This window comes from Rhinatrema bivittatum, chromosome 17 (genome assembly GCF_901001135.1).
Source record: "Rhinatrema bivittatum chromosome 17, aRhiBiv1.1, whole genome shotgun sequence".
Taxonomy (NCBI): Eukaryota; Metazoa; Chordata; class Amphibia; order Gymnophiona; family Rhinatrematidae; genus Rhinatrema; species Rhinatrema bivittatum.
The window spans coordinates 30,218,523-30,239,741 of record NC_042631.1 but is presented as its reverse complement, the minus strand read 5'-3'; the positions used below and the strand labels follow the sequence as shown (position 1 = coordinate 30,239,741).

General features: G+C 45.2%; 1 protein-coding gene across 10 annotated transcripts in view; it reads left to right on the top strand.

Moving 5' to 3' along the window:
- KCNQ1 (potassium voltage-gated channel subfamily Q member 1) overlaps positions 1 to 21,219 on the top strand; it is a 640,238-nt gene that overhangs the window by 212,313 nt on the left and 406,706 nt on the right. For 8 of the 10 annotated variants that reach the window (XR_003853206.1, XM_029582314.1, XM_029582321.1 and 5 more), the window contains 3 exons: positions 3,030 to 3,056; positions 5,962 to 6,024; positions 20,135 to 20,255. Coding sequence is in view for 9 of the 10 variants with exons in the window: in XM_029582314.1 (XP_029438174.1) it covers positions 3,030 to 3,056; positions 5,962 to 6,024; positions 20,135 to 20,255 (211 nt within the window). In the remaining variant the exon portion in view is untranslated. The remainder of the gene's footprint in view (positions 1 to 3,029; positions 3,057 to 5,961; positions 6,025 to 20,134; positions 20,256 to 21,219) is intronic. The other 2 variants (XM_029582316.1, XM_029582315.1) reach the window with 1 other exon arrangement.

Here is a 21,219-nt window from a genome sequence, read left to right as displayed (position 1 = left end):
ACATTTTGGAAAACTAATCCTTCTTTGGATTACTGGAGAAAACAAGTGAGGGATATTGCAGATATTGAGTTGTTGAGATAAGAGTTGCAAAATGCACATTACAAATATGTTGGGTGTAGAGCCCCCCTTTGGAGTATTGTAATGGAATTACCCTCGTAATGTGGGTTTTGTGTTGATAATTGACACTTGTTTCTCATGTGGGGAACTGTGTATGCAGCACTTATTTATGATTTCAGTATTTTATTTGTCTGCTGGTGAACTGAGAAAAGTTGTTAAATAAGACTTAAAAAAAAAAAAACAAAGGTGGTGAACTTATGGTGTCCTTTACAGTGAGGACAGAATCTTCTAGAGCAGTGGCTCTCAGTCCAGTCCTCGGATACTGCCTGGCCAGTTTTAGGATATTCACAATGAATATCAATGAGATATATTTGCATGCTTTCATTGCATACATTGTATGATTTCTGAGGACTGAGTTGAGGACCCGTGTCCTAGAGAAAAGGCTGAGAAAAGAAATACGTCAGTGATAACCTAATCCAGACTATAGCATAGGTCTTCAGAGCTCCCCTCTCCCCTCCCTCTTCCATTTGTTTGTCTGAAAATACTTTTGCTGCTTGTGTTTTGTTGTGGCATGGTATGTCCAGGTTGCCAGCATGGGAACTATTCCATTAAAAAAACCAAACACGTGGGTTCTTGTCTTCAAGAATTACAGGCCAGGACCCTTAATATTTTGCAGCAGACTAGCAGCTTACTGGGTTACCTTTAAGGGGGTAATTTTGGAACATCACGCGTAAATTACACCACATTTCAAAGCAGGCTTACGTGCATATGTTCACTTTGAAAATGATCCCAACGAATTTCCCTGCAACACGTGACACCTGCTAAAATGTCCGCACAAGTTTCCTGTGGAAATTTACTTGCACGCTTTTGAAAATCCAGAAGTCTGCGCACAAGTCAAAATCCCTCACCAACTGTTCTCCCGCGTCCAAGTTTATCCGCATATTGAGTAGGCAATTTTGTGAGAGGCTTTTTCTGCATGTAAAGCTGTTTTATCCAAGGAAAGTGCCTTTGAAAATCACCCTCCCTTTGTGTTCCTTTTTTTCTTCTGTGTGTTTATTACTGGTTTTTGGTATGCATTTACCTCTCTGTTTTTGTCCTATTTAAATGCAAGTCCTCAGTAAAAGCAGACTGCTTTTTTCTGTCCATTTTCTTTCAAGTTAAAGCTTAAGTACCTATATTAAATACAGATATTGAACGGTGCTTAATTTTAAATCCAATTTTCCTCTCGAGTGTCTTTCTGAAACTAATGTTTTCAGTATAGCTGTGTGTATGAGAGAAAGATTTTTGCACCACTTTGAGATGATCATAACCGGTGTACTCATTAAAGGGTCAATTTTAAGACTGGTGCACCCACATGGACATGCGGATTTTATAACATGTGCGCGTATGTCATGAAATCTGATGGACAATTTAAAATCCGTGTGGGCGGCGCACCCAGGGGATGGGAATTTTCACAAAATACGCGCAGCGACGCAGTTGGGCCTCTCCTCCCAGTCTGCTCCAATTAAGGAGCAAACCGGGAGGAAACTCCCCTACCCCCCACCTAACTTTCCTCCCTCTTCCCCTCTTCCCCTCTCCTCCTCGCCTCCTATACCTAACCTAACTGTCCCAAATTTTTTATTTTGGTACTTGCTGCTCCTCTGAAGCAGAAGTAATCTCTGCACACCGGTACATTCCATTATCCACGGTTTGATTATTCTGATTTCTCATTGTTCTGAATTCTTTCCTTTCGAAGTGGGGCAAATCTCATAAGCTCTGCCATCTTGCAGCAGCCTTGGATTCTTCAGTGTATTCCAAAATTCAACATAGGTGATTCCAGGGTGGAGTGGGGCCTAGGGCGAATCGGCCGAAATGGGATTGAAGAGTATTGTGGTGGTGGTGGTGGGGGGAAACGGGGACCCTCTTCATACTTGAGCCTGCAGTAGCTCTTGACCTACTGGAAGTGATGTTGGGGGGCAGCTGCAGCAACTGGACCCCCACAACCCCAAGGACAGCTGTGCATCCCTTCCTCCTCCCTCAGTCCTTCTCTCACCCGCCTCCCATCCCTCAGCTTGAAGGCTGCTTCTCTCACCTCCTGGGTGCTTTTCTCTCTCCAACACTCTGTGACCCTGCCAGCAGGAGAGGGGCGTTGGCAGTAGAGCCTCTAGCTACTCCTTCTGTTTTGAGCCCCTCTCCCTTTTCATATGGGTCAGAGCAGTGATTTCACCAGTGCGGGGAGGGAGGAGCCCATGACTGAAGGAGCAGAATGGAAGCATTGAACCGCTGGCCCTGCTCTGCTGCTGGTTGGACTGCAGACAGGCTCAGCACTACCTCTCACCTTGGTGGCTTCCTTCGGTCACAGGCAACAGACACAACCAGCGAACTGTAGCCCTGCACAGACTGCCTCAGAAGGGAGGCGTTGACTATAGCTTTTTATTTGAAGCCCCAGCCACACTGGGCAGCGGGGTTGGTGCTATGATGGGGTTCGGGATGGTTGCCCGATTTCCTGGCCCCTGATCGATCCCAACCCCTCCTCCAAGCTCTGAAATTGGGCAACATGACCTCATGCAAAACATCACAGGCGTTCAGGGATGATCCTGTGTGGGCGGGAGAGCGAAGAGCAAACTGCCCAAAGCATCCTCCTATCTCAAGATTGAAATTGAATGCAGGAGGGGTGGGGAGAGCCTATCTGGACCTTCTGGTGTAGCTCAAAGCCTGCCAATTGTCTCTGCTGTCATGCGGGCAACACCAGTTGCCTGGTGGGCTTGCATTCCCAAGAAATGGGGAGTGATGGTGGGGAAATCTCTCCAAAGCTTGGGGCCTAAGGTACTTATCCCAATTCCCCTCCCGTCTGCAGCTCCAAGGATGGCCCTGCAAGCATTAGTTGGTAAAACTCTTGTGTCTGCCATGTTTTGCACTTTCTTCTGACTTTACTTTTCTCTTCTCTTTTTCATCTGTGCTCTGCTGTCTTTAATACTCTTACAAGTATACAGGAGAATCAAGGATACTAAAATCATTTGGTAAGTTGAAAAAGAATGCTTGTTTTATAGGTGATCTGCAAACGAACTTAAAAGAATAAGTGAATAGAATGGTTATTTGATATTTGATGGAAGGCACTCGAGTTTTGGATAACTGGGATGGGAAGAGCTTCAGGTTTTGTACGCAAGTGACCCATAACTTGTCCATTGCCTGGTCCTATACCATTCGAGTTTCCCACCTAGCAGAAGATGAATACAAATTGCATGAAACGTGAAGCCTGTGTCTCTTTAATCCAGTTTCTTTCTCAATTAAACTGTACAACAACAAGGCTTATTGTAGGGAAAAGAGATGCCTGCAAAATGTAAAAGGTCTATTTGTAGATCCTCTTTAGCCATGACTGACGCTAATTAGAAACTACATTTTTTTTTCCCCTGGCTTCATATCTGCTTGGCAATCACGATGTGTGCGCTCAAACATCTGGGCACAATGCAGAGTATCGATAATGCCATTGTGAAGCCGGAAGAGGAGGAAATTCTCCAGACTGCTGCCTCTGGAGCTGTGAACACTTAATTATGTCCTTTCATTGTTGCTCTCTGAAACATAATGGGCCTCGGGTCCCGTAGTCAGAAGGTACAAATTTCACGGGCTGCCGAGATTAAGGGAATTGGGGTACAGCCCAGGGATCTTAGGATTTGTCAATTTCTGTATGTTGTATGTGTTAGCCATTTCTGGAGGCCAGCTTTCATGAGCTGGCTTATTAGGCTGTGAAAGCGTGTGCCTTCGATCAAATCTGTATTTACAGCTAATTTTTCAGATGGAGAGAGTTTGCTATGTCCATTTCTTTTTGTTTGTTTTAATGCTGGTTATGTATGTAAGTTTCTGTGTTACCTAGGGCCTTCGGGCTAGGTGGCATATAAGTAAATAAATACATATAAATAACTCAAGTGGTGTTAGAGAGAAGCAGAATTGTCTCCCTTGTTAATCTGATAGCTTTACCTTATTTTTCCTGTTTTCTAGCTAATGCCCAGTGAAATGCCCGGAGGGCCCTATTGAGTTCCTTCCTCCTCAGCCAGCCCCCCCCCCCCACCCAGCACACTCCTCCCCCAGCCTGATCTCAGAGGTTCTCCCCAGCATGCTCTGAACACCCCCCCCCCACCCCAAGCCCAAAACTCTCTTCTTCCCCCTCCTCAGCCTGAGCCCCCAAAACACTCCAATCCCCCTCCCCAGCACACTGCCTCCCCTCCTATCACCTCCATCCCAGCATTTGCCACCCTCCAGTCTCGGCCCTTCTCTGACCTGACCCGATCCGAGCAGTCTTGCTGTTCCCCCCCCCTCTGCCTGCTTCTCTCTGGTTCCGCAGCCTGCTTTTCCAGACTGCCCATCACTGTGGTTGCATCCGGGCCTGCAGCTGTCTGGTTTTTTGCGTCCCTCCTGACAGCTCCCTGTGTCCCATAGACTCCTCAGTAGTGGGTGGGGTGCGCGCAGGCTTGCTAGCACACACGTGTGTAGCTCATTAGTCTCCACATCCAGCGGTCTCATTGATGTAACATGGGGCTTAATGCACGTGTACCCTGAGTTATGCACCTGGTTTGGTGACTATGCACATAAAATCCAAGCTATGAAGCGTACAGTCCTTGGTGGGCGGCAGTGTGCGCAAGCATGCTGGCACGCGCTTGCTCACCCCTTCAGACAATCGCCACTTCAGGCTAAGTGTATTATATATGCTGATGATTAGTACTAGGCGGCCAGGTTGCAGTTTCTGTCCTAATATACAAATATACAAAGTATTGTAGCTATTCAGTTGAACGTAAAGATACTAACACACCAGATAACGGCTGATATATACCTCGCAATATCACTGTGAATGTTTCCACTGGTGCAAAAGTGTCTCTCATGTAATACCTTCTTAAGCATGAAAGAGATGCATTCCTCGTTACACCCATGTCTTGTGCCTTAACCTGCTTCTGAGTTTGCCATCTGGCTCTTCTTTCGATGTTTCCTGCTAGTGCTCACAAACCTTTCCCTTCATGAGCTTCATCTAACCACCCTGATTTTAGAGACAGGCTGACTCAAAATACCCCTCCCCCACAGGCATTGCATGATAAAATGTAGGGTTATTTGCTCTTAAAGAGAAAGCAACTATTTTTTCCTCTTGCATCTGATTTTGCATATCTTTGGTGTCAGATTGATAAATAAGATCACTGATCTCTTTCTACCAAACGGGATGGAAGCCGAAAGGTATATTTGTCACAGAAAGGCTTTGCATAGCAAAATCCGATTGCTGCACCCTATTAAACAAAGTAAAATACAAAAATTCTGGGGTAAGCTTTGTAACATTGCACACAAGTTGCGCCAGTTTTCAAAGTGGGCTTTACCGGGATAATTTTCAAAGCGGACTTAGGCTCGTAAAAACTACACGCACACGTGATTACGCCTGCTATTTGGTGCGTGTAATGTTTGCCAAGAGAGTTTACGTGTAGGCTTTTTAAAATCAAAAGGGTCTGTGTGTGAGTCTCAACCCTGCTGGGACCCCCCGCTCCCCCGAATGCCTCTCCCCTATATGTGTAAAGGAATGTGCATGCCACCCGTGTGCGTGAAATTTTACACGCATATCGGTCACGCAGTTTTCTAAAGGGGCCATTTCTGCCGCTGAAGCTCTCCTTTCCCTGCACAAGCCCCTTTGAAAATTACCGTACCTTCCTTATAGAGGTTTCTTCTTTAAAAAAAAAAAAAAGAAAGTAGTGGCTATAGCCACGTCTGTTAATTTCTTAAAGCAATATTATTATACAATGGCTGGTGACTGATGGTTGTAAGTTTAAAATTTGATGAGGCAGGAGGGGTACAAACACTTACTCTTTCCTTTGCACAAAAGTCAATTTTTTTCTGGCTCTCTTTCTCTTTGTTTTTTTTGTTTTTTTTCTTGTGGCATCCTTTGTTCTGCCCCAGGCCGCCAGCTCTCCTGGGCGTCCTTTGCTGCTGAGCAGTTCGCCAGCTCTCCTGTTTCCTCAGGTAAATCTCTTTTTTTTTTTTCTGTGCTCGCCGGCTTCTCTTGAGAATGTAATCTGACTTTTGTAGCCTAGGCCACTGCATCCTCCCCATTTGAAAATTGAGCCAATCAGCTGGTTGTGCTTGTTTCCCTAATAGTGTTTTTCCTCCGATTCTTATTAATAATTAGTATAGCGCTACCAGGGATGGATTTAAGAATACGGTGCTCATAGGTCATGGACCAGGGGCGGTGAATTTTGGCCCCAGAAATCAGAGAATCCCAGTGTTCTGGCGCTTTCAGACGGGTGCCTTAGGCATGTGCCTATATTACCTGTTACTAAATGTGTCCCTGAGGGCTATCAGACATAGGCAGTGCTTTAGAGACGCATAAGAGATGGTCTATATTCCTTGCAGTTTACAATCCTAGTCAAGGCTAACAGACAAGACACATGACCAAAAAACAAGCAAGAGGCTTTAAATTAAGACAGCAGGACCATGAACAGAGTAAAAGTGCATTTGCTTCTATGCTCTGTGCTACTTGCCGTGACATGAGAAGGATACTGGTGTGGAAGTGCCACATTAATTCTGGAATATCTAATCCTACCTAGGAAGGTGGTTTTCACTACTGGATTAGTTTAGTCTGGTAGTAGCTAATTTTGGATTAAACGAATGTGATTGGGCTTTGGCGTTAAACTCCAGTATTAAGTTTGAAAAGATGAAAACTCGTTCGCATTTATTCCCAGTAGAGTTCTCCAGTATATACAAAGCAAGGCACACAAACCAGATCAGTTATCCCAAAACTGAATATTGGAGTAACTAGTCTAGGATTAGAAGAGTTTTATTTTGAAAATACTTTATGCCACCATATATGACTGTAAAATCAGCTTTTCATTTTGAAAGTACTAAGAAGACGACACGACACCACCAATAGGGGTAACTAGGGACAGGAAGAGCCAGGCCTGGTTTTATCCCATTGTATGCTTGGAGTTGAAGCTCTGATTTCTATTGTATGATTTGTAGGAAGAGTGTGTGAGGGGCTTGAATTATGGAACTCTACCCTGTTAGGCTTTAGTCTAATTATCTGGCTTTCAGGAAGAGGATAAAGGCCTGGTTATTTCCAAGGAGGAGGGGGCTGCAAATGTCAGTGACAGAAGGTTGGTCTTGCTTGTCTTTAAGCTTTGAGTTGGGTTTAAATTGCACAGACATTTAATGTTGTTTGATGTTGTAGTAGGCTGTTTCAGCATGATTTTATTGTATTTTGTTAATTGTTGTGCACTATTCCGGTCAGCTTTTGCTGAGTATATGGTATATAAAAGTTGTAAAAATAAATTAGTATAAAATATAAATATAAAATAAAAAATAACTCATGATTTACAGGTTCATACATGCTTCCAGTTCATCAGATGCCAAGTCATTCTTGGATTTGCCGTACTGAGGCTGAATGGTAACTCACTGAGAAATACTTAAAAAAAAACAACAAAACCCCACAATTTTCTGCAAAATAGTAATGGGGCAAAGCCAGAGCTGGCTAAGCCTGCCCATTTGCTGTGGTGCTATCTGATCGCTTCACTTCGGTTGTTTAAAAAGGAGCCCCTCTTTCGCATACCAATGTGAAAGTTCCACCGATAAGGAAACTGCCACAGGAAATCGAGCTGATGTTACCAACTGTTTATTCCCTCATAATAGCATGAGAATGCAGCTTTGAACAGAAGTTTCTTCAGAATTGAGTATCTTGCATCATATGTACTTTGTACTTCATCTTTTCTTACCTTTGGGACTTGATTTTTTTTTCTCTTCTTTCCTCCTATAAAAACACAGATTAGGTATACAATAAATGTTCCTTTGGATTCCAAGCATCTTAACATTGAAACATGGCAGATAAAGGACCAGTAGCCCCAGCTAATCTCTCATACCATGCCATAGGCCTCAGAGACTTTCCCCTCACTCCTTCACAGTTAGGGGGCCTCTGGTCCTATCCCAGGCTTTACTGAATTGCGTTACTGATTTTGCCACCACCAACTCTGCTGGAAGATTGTTCCATGCAGCCTCTGCCCGTTCTGGAAGGAATATTTTCCCGCATTGCTCCCGATTCTATTCCTGGAGCTTCGTATACTCAGACTTTTTTTTTTCTTTTTCTTTTTCTAGAGCATTCTTTCTCTGGAAAAGGTTTGCTTCCTGTGCATAATTTCTACTTTTCAGGTATTTCAGTGTCTATCATATTTGTCCAGCTCTCCTCTTCCTTAGGGGTATACAAATTTAGCTTTTTTAAGTTTCATCTGTTGTGACTTATGCTGTTGACCTGGCTCCATTTTGGTGGCCTTTCCCTGGACTGCCTCCAGCTTGTCTATATCATTTTGGAAGTTCAGTTTCCAGAATTAGACACAATATTCTAGGTGGGGTCTCGGCAAGGGATCTGTCTAAAGGCATTAACACTTCTTCTTTTTTTTTTCTACTGGTTGTGCCTCTCACAATGCACCCTTTGTCTCTGGCATTTCCTTATCACACTGTTTCCCTACCTTGAGATCACTGGACACAATCATCCCAAGGTCTCTTTCCTGGCTGGTGCCCATCACTATCTTCTCCTCATCATGTTTTGCTCCCTTGAATTTCTTTCCCCGCCCCATGTATGATTCTGTAATTTTTTGCACCATATCTTAAGTGCAAAGCATGCAATCATTCCTTGGGCATTATTAGGTCACTTCTTATTCTATCTGCCCATTTGGGAGTGCCTTCTTTTTTACAGGTCCTAATGTCATCCACAAAAAAGGCAATTCTTTCCTTCTAACCCTCCACAATATTGCTCACAAAGATATTGAACAGAACTGGTTCCAGGACCTATCCCTGAGGTACTCCACTAATCTCCCTTCTTTCCTGGGAGAAAATTCTGCTTTCCACTAACCCTCCATTGTCTGCCACTAAGGGGCAGTAAGCAAGCAGTCTCTAAAGCAGTGGTTCTGAACAGGTGTGTCGGGATACACTAGTGTGTCACAGGGTCCCTGGAGCTGTGTCACAGAGCCAGCAGAAGGCTGCTCTTTCCTCATCAGGCTGGGCAGGTCTTGGCCGATTTCTCCTTTATTGGGCATGAGAGGAAGCTGCTCTTGCATCCTTCTCCTCTTCCTGGCCCAGAGGGAGGTTGTTCCCTCCTCCTTTCACCCAGATCAGAGCGAGATATCACCAACTCCTGTTCATATGGGCCCGGCAAGACACCAACTTTATCTTCCCCTGCCTGGCCTGGCAGTGAGGCTGCTGATGCTCTCTTCACCCCACGGGACTTGGATGTGAAAGCAGGAGCATGAGGGAGAGAGGTGCGAGCTTTTATAGCTCCACTGCCGACTTCCGCTGCTGTTGCTGCCTCTTCCTCTTCTGAATGCTTCTTGCCTTCATCTAACATAGAAACATAGAAATGACGGCAGAAGAAGACCAAATGGCCCATCCAGTCTGCCCAGCAAGCTTCACATTTTTTTCTCATACTTATCTGTTTCTCTTAGCTCTTTGGTTCTATTTCCCTTCCACCCCCACCATTAATGTAGAGAGCAGTGATGGAGCTGCAACCAAGTGAAATATCAAGCTTGATTAGTTATGGGTAGTAGGGGAAGTAACCGCCGCAATAAGCAAGCTACACCCATGCCCATCTGCTTTACCCAGACCGTGCCATTCAGTCCTTATTGGTTGTTTTTCTTCTCCCCTGCCGTTGAAGCAGAGAGCCATGCTGGATATGCGTGAAGTATCAGTTTTTCTTCTCCCCTGCCGTTGAAGCAGGATATGCATTGAAAGTGAAGTATCAGGCTTATTTGGTTTGGGGTAGTAACCGCCGTAATAAGCCAGCTACTCCCCGCTTTGTGAGTGCGAATCCTTTTTTCTTCTCCCCTGCTGTTGAAGCAGAGAGCTATGCTGGATATGCGTGAAGTATCAGTTTTTCTTCTCCCCTGCCGTTGAAGCAGATAGCCATGCTGGATATGCGTGAAGTATCAGTTTTCTTCTCCCCTGCTGTTGAAGCAGGGAGCTATGCTGGATATGCGTGAAGTATCAGTTTTTCTTCTCCCCTGCCGTTGAAGCAGAGAGCTATGCTGGATATGCGTGAAGTATCGGTTTTTCTTCTCCCCTGCCGTTGAAGCAGAGAGCTATGCTGGATATGCATTGAAAGTGAAGTATCAGGCTTATTTGGTTTGGGGTAGTAACCGCCGTAACAAGCCAGCTTCTCCCTGCTTTGTGAGTGCGAATCCTTTTTTCCACATTTCCTCTTGCTGTTGTAGCTTAGAGTGATGTTGGAGTCACAGTAACCATGTGTATGTTTATTGAATAAGGGTATTGTCTCCAGGCAGTAGCCGTCATTCTGGCTAGCCACCCACTCTTTATTGACGGCCTCTTGATTTTATGGATCCACAGTGTTTATCCCACGCCCCTTTGAAGTCCTTCACAGTTCTGGTCTTCACCACTTCCTTCGGAAGGGCATTCCAGGCATCCACCACCCTCTCCGTGAAGAAATACTTCCTGACATTGGTTCTGAATCTTCCTCCCTGGAGCTTCAAATCGTGACCCCTGGTTCTGCTGATTTTTTTCCTATGGAAAAGGTTTGTCGTTGTCTTTGGATCATTAAAGACTTTCAAGTATCTGAAAGTCTGTATCATATCACCTCTGCTCCTCCTTTCCTCCAGGGTGTACATATTTAGATTCTTCAATCTCTCCTCATAAGTCTTTTGATGAAGACCTTCCACCTTTTGGTCACCCTTCTCTGGACCGCCTCCATCTTGTCTCTGTCTCTTCGGAGATACGGTCTCCAGAACTGAACACAATACTCCAGGTGAGGTCTCACCAAGGACCTGTACAAGGGGATAATCACTTCCCTTTTCTTACTCGATATTCCTCTCTCTATGCAGCCCAGCATTCTTCTGGCTTTAGCTATCGCCTTGGAACATTGTTTCGCCGACTTCAGATCATTAGACACCATCACCCCAAGGTCTCTCTCCTGCTCCGTGCACATCAGCCTTTCCCCCCCCATCGAATACAGTTCATTCGGATTTCCACTCCCCATATGCATGACTTGCACTTCTTGGCATTGAATGTCAGCTGCCATGTCTTCGACCACTCTTCCATCTTCCTTAAATCCCGTCTCATTCTCTCCACTCCTTCCGGCGTGTCCACTCTGTTGCAGATCTTAGTGTCATCCGCAAAAAGACATACCTTACCTTCTATCCCTTCCGCAATGTCGCTCACAAGATATTGAAAAGGACCGGTCCCAACACCGATCCTGCGGTACACCGCTTAAAACCGCTCTCTCTTCAGAGAGAGTTCCATTTACCATCACACATTGTCTTCTGTCCGTCAACCAGTTTGCAATCCAGGCCACCACCTCGGCACTCACTCCTAAGCTTCTCATTTTATTCACCAGTCTCCTGTGCGGGACAGTGTCAAAAGCTTTGCTGAAATCCAAGTAGATGACATCGAGTGCTCTTCCTCGATCCAATTCCTTGGTTACCCAGTCAAAAAAGTCAATCAGATTTGTCTGACAGGATCTTCCAATGGTTGAATCCATGCTGCCCTCTGGTCCAGCAATTCTCCCGACTGTAGATAGTTCACTATTCTCTCTTTCAACAGTGACTCCATTACTTTTCCCACCACCGAAGTGAGGCTAACCGGTCTGTAGTTACCAGCCTCTTCTCTGTTCCCACTCTTGTGAAGCGGGACCACCACCGCTCTCCTCCAATCATTCGGCACCACTCCCGTTTCTAGGGATCTATTGAATAGGTCACACAGCGGACCCGCCAGCACATCTCTGAGCTCCCTCAGTATTCTGGGATGAACTTCATCAGGCCCCATGGCTTTGTCCACTTTCAGTTTCACCTGCTGCTGCTGGTAAAGAGGGAACTTCATCAGGCCCCATGGCTTTGTCCACTTTCAGTTTCACCTGCTGCTGCTGGTAAAGAGGGAGGGAGCCTCTGGATTGGACTGAAGGCTTTTTTGCTGGCTGGGAGCCAGGAGGAGGGGGAAATGTGCTGGGCAGGAAGGCATGGGAAGATAAAGAGTTAGGAGTCTGCTGGGTAGGAAGGTGTGGAGGGAAGGAGGTTGGGGTTGATGGGGAGGAGGGATGGAAGTGGAGGGGAGAGATGGAGGTGTGGGGGCTGCTGAGCATGAAGAGGTGGGGAAACAGGTGGTCAGAGGAATGCTGGGGGGAAGGGGAGAGGGAAGGGTAAGGAGAATTTAGCAGGGGAGAGAGGGAGCATGGGGAAGAGGATGCAGGGGTGGAAGGGGTCAGGAATGATGGTCAGGGATATGAGCATGTGAAGGGATGTTTGAGTAGTTGGGAGAAGTGAGGGGAGATGGGGCATGGAGGGGAGTGACTGGGTATAAAGGCCGTACTATGTCAGTTTTGAGAATATGCATTTCTTCTATCTTTGAAGTTTGCTTAGTGAAGGAGTTTCTAGTTCTCCAGTTTTACACTGCATGCAGAATGGCTTTCTGGGGTTTCCATTCCAGTTTTTCTTTCCACATTTGTTGTGTGGGTTTTTTTGTTTGTTTTTTTTACTAGCATGTAAGGATTTGTATCGGTCTTATTTGTTGTATTTTCTCAATATGATATTATACTGGTGATGAACTGCTGCCTTTTCACGGGTAGGGCTATTGCTGATTCATTTCTTGGAGTTAGTGCTGTCAGGTTTGATAAACGTGTACAGATTGAGGTTTGTTTTATTTTCCAGGTTTGGTATTATATACAGGGAAATGGCTTAGTTCTGCTCTGCAGCCTTTGTTAGAAAGTGGGTGATCCCTGTGGATGCAGAGTATATGTTTACATTTAGTCCCATGGATGGTCATGTGTTCACTGTGTCACTCATGTGAGCATCATCTCTTAGGTGTGTCCTGATAGAAAAAAAGGTTGCCAACCACTGCTCTAAGGGTTGCTCCAAACACTATATATAATTTTTTCCTCCACAGGGTTTGCCGGGAATAAGTGAAAACACAACTACTTAGGTAGTTCTTCTTTTGTTATTGGCCAAGGGAAAAACTGCCCTCAGGGATTTGTTCCTGCTTTCTCTGCAGGCTATTTTTCAGACAGAAAACCACACACATGGTTTTGAATAATCGAAAGTGTGCATGTTTCAGTCTCCACCCCTGGCACTGCCTCTCCATTCTGCGGGTGAAAGTACGCATTGTTCAACAACGCATGGGCTTTTACCTTCGAACAGGTTGGGTGATATTCAACATTTCCATGGTTAAATGTTCTTTTTACTCATGCAACGGGCTTTGAACATTGCCCTCCCCAGGATTAAGTTCCATCAACTTAACTATGAAAAATGCTTGGGCTGTCTCCTGGGTTTTTTGTTTTGTTTTGTTTTTTTTCAACATTCATTTTGCTTTTTATGTGTTTCTTCACTCTTCTGTTAACACTTTAGAATATTTCCAGCTTAAGCTTCATTTTTTTTTTTTTTGGCTTGGCTGTTTCCTTTTGTTGTTTTAGGATTTCAGCTCAACTGGAAGCAGCCTTGGTTGAATTACAGCACCCTGAACCTTTATTCACAACTATCCAGGGATTTATTTGTTTGTTCCCCTTTTTATATCTCCGTCCAGTCCAGTCATTGCAGTGGTAGTCCTTAGCCTGGGGGGGGCCACGCATCAGAGCTCCTTCCAGAACCCTGTAATCATGGGATCTAAATCCAACCACTAGATGTCGCCATTGTCTGATAACTGGGCTCCCACTCCCCCCTCAAGGCGCTGTAAACACTGCTTCCACAACATCCCCAGAGCCAGCCAACCAGGAGAGCAGAAGTGTCATGCTGTACTACTGGTATTCTGACCCCAGGGACAGGGGAGGGGCTGGATGCTGGCAAGGCTAGCTAAAACAGGGCAGATAACTGGTATCTTCTGCTTATACCAGCCACCTTCCCCTCGGGTTGTGCCCTCAGGTACTGGTGGCTAGCAGGACTTGTGCAGGCAGCAGATACACATATATCAGGAACTGGAAGTGTTAAGAACCATGACTCAATGGAAGGTCTAATTCTCTCCTGTGGCCGGGATGCTATGTTCCCCCCAGCACCACTGAGCAAACCATGGCAGGCTGTCGCATCCCAGTACTCCAGGCCCTTCCTCCTCCTAGGCATATGCGCCCGACTTACCACAGGATAAAGGGCCCACGATGGGAAAGTTGCCTTGGCGTCTCCTGATGACATCATCGCCTGCTCCTTATATAAGGTTCCCCTCTGAGTAGCAGATGACACCTCAGTAATGGGTCTCTGGCATCCTGTGCAGTACTGGTTTCTTCTCCGCACTCCTGGTTCCTGTTTCCTTGGCCAGCCTTGCCTTCCAGCCTAGCCTCATATAGAAACATAGAAATAAAGGCAGAAGAAGACCAAATGGCCCATCCAGTCTGCCCAGCAAGCTATGCACTTTTTTTTTCCTCTTACTTGTTACGCTTGGCTCTTAGTACCTTTTAGTTCTATTTCCCTTCCACCCCACCATTAATGTAGAGAGCAGTGTTGGAACTGCATCTAATTGAATATGTAGCTTAGTTAGGGGTAGTAACCGCCTCAATAAGCAAGCTCCACCCATGCTTTTGTTTACTCAACTATGTAATTCAGTCCTTGTTGGTTGTTGTCTATATACAGATCCTCTTTTCTACATTGCCCCTGCCATTGAAGCAGAGAGCTATGCTAGATATGCATTGAAAGTAAAGTAACAGGCTTATTTGGTTTGGGGGTAGTAACCGCCGTAACAAGCAAGCTACACCCCGCTTTTTTGTGAATGCAAATCCTTTTTTTTTTCCACATTTCCTCTTACCGTTGAAGCTTAGAGCAATGTTGGAGTTGCATTAACCATGTGTATGTATATTGAATAAGGGTATTATCTCCAAGTAGTAGCCTTCATTCCCGCGAGCCATCCCCTTTTCATTCACTTCCTCTAGACTTGATGGATCCACAGTGTTTATCCCACGCCTCTTTGAAGTCCTTCACAGTTCTGGTCTTCACCACTTCCTCCGGAAGGGCGTTCCAGGCATCCACCACCCTCTCCGTGAAGAAATACTTCCTGACATTGGTTCTGAGTCTTCCTCCCTGGAGCTTCAGCTTGTGACCCCTGGTTCTGCTGATTTTTTTCTGACCGAAAAGGTTCGTCGTTATCTTTGGATTGTTAAAAACCTTTCAAGTATCTGAAAAGTTTGAATCATATCACCCCTGCTCCTCCTTTCTTCCAGGGTGTACATATTTAGATTCTTCAATCTCTCCTCATAAGTCATTCGATGAAGACCCTCCACCTTTCTGGTTGCCCTTCTCTGTACTGCCTCCATCTTGTCTCTGTCTCTTTGGAGATACAGTCGCCAGAACTGAACACAGTACTCCAGGTGAGGCCTCACCAAGGATCTGTACAAGGGGATAATCACTTCCCTTTTCTTACTCTATATTCCTCTCTCTATGCAGCCCAGCATTCTTCTGGCTTTTGCTATCGCCTTGTCAATTGTTTCGCCGACTTCAGATCATTAGACACTATCACCCCAAGGTCTCTCTCCTGCTCTGTGCACATCAACCTTCCCCCCCCCCCCCCCCCCCCAATCGAATACAGTTCATTCGGATTTCCACTCCCCATATGCATGACTTTGCACTTCTTGGCATTGAATCTCATTCTCTCCAGTCCTTCCGGCGTGTCCACTCTGTTGCAGATCTTAGTGTCGTCTGCAAATAGACAAACCTTACCTTCTATCCCGTCCGCAATGTCGCTCACAAAGATATTGAACAAGATCGGTCCCAACACCGATCCTTGCGGTACACCGCTTAAAACCGCTCTCTCTTCAGAGAGAGTTCCATTTACCGTCACACATTGTCTTCTGTCCGTCAACCAGTTTGCAATCCAGGCCACCACCTCGGCACTCGCTCCTAAGCTTCTCATTTTATTCACCAGTCTCCTGTGCGGAACCATATCAAAAGCTTTGCTGAAATCCAAGTAGATGACATTGAGCGCTCTTCCTTGATCCAATTCCTTGGTTACCCAGTCAAAAAAATCAATCAGATTTATCTGACAGGATCTTCCCCTGGTGAATCCATGCTGCCTCTGGTCCAGCAATTCTCCGGACTGTAGATAGTTCACTATTCTCTCTTTCAACAGTGACTCCATTACTTTTCCCACCACCGAAGTGAGGCTAACTGGTCTGTAGTTACCAGCCTCTTCTCTGTTCCCACTCTTGTGAAGCGGGACCACCACCGCTCTTCTCCAATCACTCGGCACCACTCCCGTTTCTAGTGATCTATTGAACAGGTCACACAGTGGACCTGCCAGCACATCTCTGAGCTCCCTCAGTATCCTGGGATGAACCTCATCAGGCCCCATGGCTTTGTCCACTTTCAGATTCTTCAGTTCTTCCCATACATTTTCTACTGTAAATGGATTTTCATCTACTCCACTCCCCTCCAGTTTCTTGTTTAGTAGAGATGGTCCTTCTCCAGGGTCGTCTTTAGTGAACACAGAACTGAAGTATTCGTTTAATATTTCTGCCATTTCTTTGTCACTCTCCACACATTGATCCTTTCTACCTTTCAATTTCACTATACCACTTTGAACTTTTCTCTTTTCGCTGATGTATCTGAAAAATGTTTTGTCACCATTCTTTATCTCCTTGGCAATTCTTTCTTCCGCTTGACTTTTTGCCGTCTTGATTAATTTCTTCATCTCCCTCAGTTCAATCAAATATTCTTCTTAGTGCTCCTCCCTTTGGGATCTTTTATATTTCTTGAACGCTGTTCTTTTGGCCTTTATTTTGTCAGCCACCTCCTTTGAGAACTAGATAGGTTTCATTTTTCTTTTGCTTTTCTTTACTTTTCTAACATATAGAGTAGTTGCCTTGGTAATTGCGTCTTTTAGATTGGTCCACTGCTGATCCACATCTCTTTCGTTCTCCCAGCCTTTTAGTTCTTCCTCCAGGTACTTCCCCATTTCCTCAAAGTCCGTGTTTTTGAACTGCAAAACTTGGGTCTTTGTGTTTCTTTTCTGTATCTTTTTTGTGATATTAAACCATATCGTTTGATGATCACTGGTGCTGAGGTGGGCGCCCACCTGGACATCAGAGACATTATCTCCATTAGTGAGCACTAAGTCAAGAATAGCTCCTTCTCTCGTTGGTTCCATTACCATTTGTTTGAACAAAGCTACTTGCAGGGCATCCACTATCGCTCTACTATTTTTAGATTCTGAAGATGGGATTTTCCAGTCTACATCTGGCATATTAAAGTCTCCAATGATCACCACTTCTCCCTTCTTTCCTATCTTTTGGATGTCTTCAACCAGATCTCTGTCCAGCTCTTCCTTTTGGTTTGGAGGCCTGTAAACCACTCCAATATAAATGGACGCCCCGTCATATTTTTTTAGGTCGGCCCATAGTGCTTCTTCATTGCCCCATCTTCCTTGCAGCTCAGATGCTTGGATATTGTTTCTGACATAAAGAGCCACACCTCCCCCTTTTCTATCCACTCTGTCCTTCCTTAACAAGTTATAGCCAGGTATTGCCGTATCCCTATCATGAGATTCTGTGAACCATGTCTCTGTGATAGCAACAACGTCCAAGTCCGCCTCCACCATTAGGGCTTGCAGATCTGGGATTTTATTTCCCAAACTATGAGCATTTGTGGTCATAGCTTTCCAGGTTTTCTCGTTAAGGTTACTGCTTTTCCTGGACTCCTTTTGAGACTTTAGTTGAGATTTGCTATTCACTTCACTCTATCCCTTTGCAGTTGTGCCACTGATGACAGAGTCATCCATCTCAATGAGCTTTCTTTTTTGGTTATGGATTTTGGATTTCTGCTTGCATTGGGTTTTTTTTTCTCTTTTCTGGTAACACTTCAATGTTTTTCTCAAGAACTTCTTCAGTGTTTAATATAGAGAAGGCTTTTTGTTCTTGTTGCACTTGATACAGTGTGTGTCTCCTCATCACAGGTCTAATTCTACCAGAGCCCACTGTAATCCTGGTTTTTAACGAGTTCCTTAATGTCCTGTTTGAGTGGGGTACTCAAACCTCGTCCAGACTTGCCTCATCTTTCAGCCAAGCCTGTCTTCCATGTTGTCATCAGTGTGTTCATGTCCTCCCTCGACTTGTTGCTCCGGACCTGACCTCTTGCTTTTTGACCTGACTATCCTTGCTCGCTGCCTGCCCTGACATTTGGTTCTGCTTTGACTTCCGTAAGCCTGCTGGTGTACCTTTTGGACTCTAACTGCCTCCCTTGCCCTAGGGACCTGCCTAAGTCTCGCTGGCTGCCAGAATCCAAGGGCTTAACCTGTGGAGAAGGTGCCTGGTAAAATTGAAGCTCCAGACTGTCCCAATACACTGTGTGATCCTCAGCTGCTGGCGTGGGCCTCGGGGGCTCACCTTCGAGGCTGTGTCAACTATGCCACAGCACTAAGGGCTCACACACCCCATATCCATCACAGGAAGCACCTACATGAGCAGGACAAACCCACAGCAGGAACAGGACAGAAGGGCACAAGATAAAACAGGACAGGACAACAAGACAGGGCAGAATACATAGCCCAAAACTGGGACCAACATAAGGGTTGAACACAGGGCCAGAACACAAACACAGAACCAGAGTTTGGGAGGGATGGGGGCAAGATAAATGCAAAACAGGACCAAGACTAGGACCCAAACTCTGGCAAACACAGTAAAGACAAATAAGAAACAAAAATGCAAGGCAAACCAAAACATTGAGGCCAAAAGCATGGCTGAACCAGGAACAGGATCTCAGACCAAGCTGTGACGCAACACAGAACATGGCTGCCAACAGGACCTCCAAGCCATAGAGCCTGGAGGAATAGATAGCTGGTATGCAGAGCCCACTAAAGACCCCTACTGTTGGGAAGCAAGAACTGCCCATGGACTCTCACAAAAAAACCCAAAACAAAACTGAGAAGGGGATCAAACCCAGGTCCTTTTCATGGCACTATATAACACTGTCATTGGGCCAGCTCTGATACTTAAAAGTTTCATTGAAAGTGCCTCAAAAACAATGTTGACAATTCTAGTATCCCACAATTTTAAGGTAAATGTTTTGCCAGTTGTTTCCTTTTTATCGTGCTGCCTTATTTCCTTTCAGACAGGAGAATTTATGGCACCAAAAGAAATTGTTTTATTGCCTCATACAAAATATCAGGGAGATCTGAAAAATGAAAGGAATTAAGGAAAAAAAAAGTATGCGGTCTTTTCTTATCAGGTAGTAGCTCGTAAAAATTCATATATGCTGGCCCCATTATCAGTGGACACGGCACCTTGCAAGATAAGTCAAACGACTGGAAGGGGAAGGTCTTCAGTTCTGTGAGAATGCTGTGTTCCTGCTGCTAGTTTGTATGACTCAGCTACTCTACTGAAGGCTGGCAAGTACCAGCATGCACCAGCCCACTTTGTACTACCTAATCTGTCATTTGAAATTAAAGTTAAGCATGATGATATAACTTGGAGCATTTTATATAGTAAAAGCTGAAAAACATAGCAGAGAGAAATATATCTACAGACCTGGAATTTTTTTATTTCTACTCACTCTGATGTTGTCGTGGTGGGCAGATGGGTGAGAGGTGTCGTGCAAAGACTTTCTTCTCTCTCATACACACACTTACATGGTCACTATCACTCACTCCTCTCATTCTTACACACATGCGCCCACATTCTCACACTCACACCACTCTTGCTAGCATGTTCTCTGTCAGGTTTCCACCCTCTGGATACTTGCAGGCTCAGGGCAGGGGTGAACCCTGGGCATAGGGTGTGCTCTGACTGGGCCTAGGACAGGTTGGGAACAGCTCAGGACTCCAGGGGGTTGCGAATAGTAACGGTACCGGGCTTAAGTAGCAAGCTGCGGCTGCTGACCAAGAGCTGAAGTCAGGAACAAGTTCACACAGAAGCGGGCTTGAGTAGGAAGCTGGATTTGCAGGCCAGGAGCTGGAGTTGGGAGCTGGCTGCACTCATGGAAGTAGCGGGTTCTGAAGCGAGAGGCAGGTCAGCCTTTGGGTTGCTGCGAACAGCTTCCTCAGCAACCTATATTAGCGGAAACCCAGCCAATCCCCGCTGCCCATGGGCGAGGGCTGAAAGGGGCTGTCTGAATGTTTGTCTGTGCTATTGCCTCTCTGGCCGGGTCTTCCTTGACATGATATGCGTCTCATTTTTTCTTCACAGTGAAAAAGAACACTGGGTTATTAGATGTGAGCACTGGACCTTTCATCAGAACCAACAGTTTTGCAGATGACCTTGATTTGGAGGGTGAGACTCTGTTGACCCCAATAACTCACATCTCACAGTAAGTCTCAGGCTACAGTAACTACAGCGCTATGTGGTTTTATTAATTTTTTAAAAAAATGTATTTGATTTATATTCTGCTTTTCTTATCGCCTAGTCATTTAATTAATATAGGCAATGTGTGCATTTTTTCTGTTGCCAGTAGCGACTTGTTTAATCTTTTATCTATCTAGGCACCAGATGGGTCAGTGAATAAGTCCTAAGTGACAATATGGAGCAAGCAATGAATTGGTATTAATCTGTGCTGTGCTGTCTTAGCTTATGCATGTTTAAAATTGAGGGGTATGGTAGTATTTAATGAATGTTATCAATATGACGCACTTAGACGGTAACTTTTAAACAGGCGCACGGGCGTTCATCAGCCTGCACCCAGGGACATAGCTGTCTTATGATATATATGCTTATATGCATGCATGTTACAAAATAGCCTCAACACATGCACATATGTGCGCAATTTTAAGCAAATGCCACTTCTACCACGTAAGTGGAGGAGTTTTAATAGACATGCGTGTTGATGCCATTACCAGTCTTCCCAGTTTGCCAGTTAAGGGACAGGACTTTCAAACCCCCTAGTTTAAAAACATCCCGACCCTTAAAACCCCGCCGATCTGTATATTTTTTTTATCTTTATCTTTATATTATAACTTATACATTATCCACAGCAGAAGTAAAGTTTCGTGGCTGGGGACCCCGACGCGCACCTGTCTGCCTAAGTATTTACGCGCTAATTTGAAGTTGAAATCCAGGACTGCCCGTGCTCGCCCAGACTATGTCCATGTCCCGCCTCTTTTTTTTTTTTTTTTAAACTTTTCATTTGTGTGCCTAGCGGGAAATACGCGTGTGCTAGGGCAGCTTTTCGAATCCGGCCCGTCTTATTCATGTATCTCCCGGTTTTGCCGAGCGTCGGGCTTTTAAAATTCACTTTTTGTGTTCTGCTTTACTTAAGCTGTTTTCCTCATAGGCAC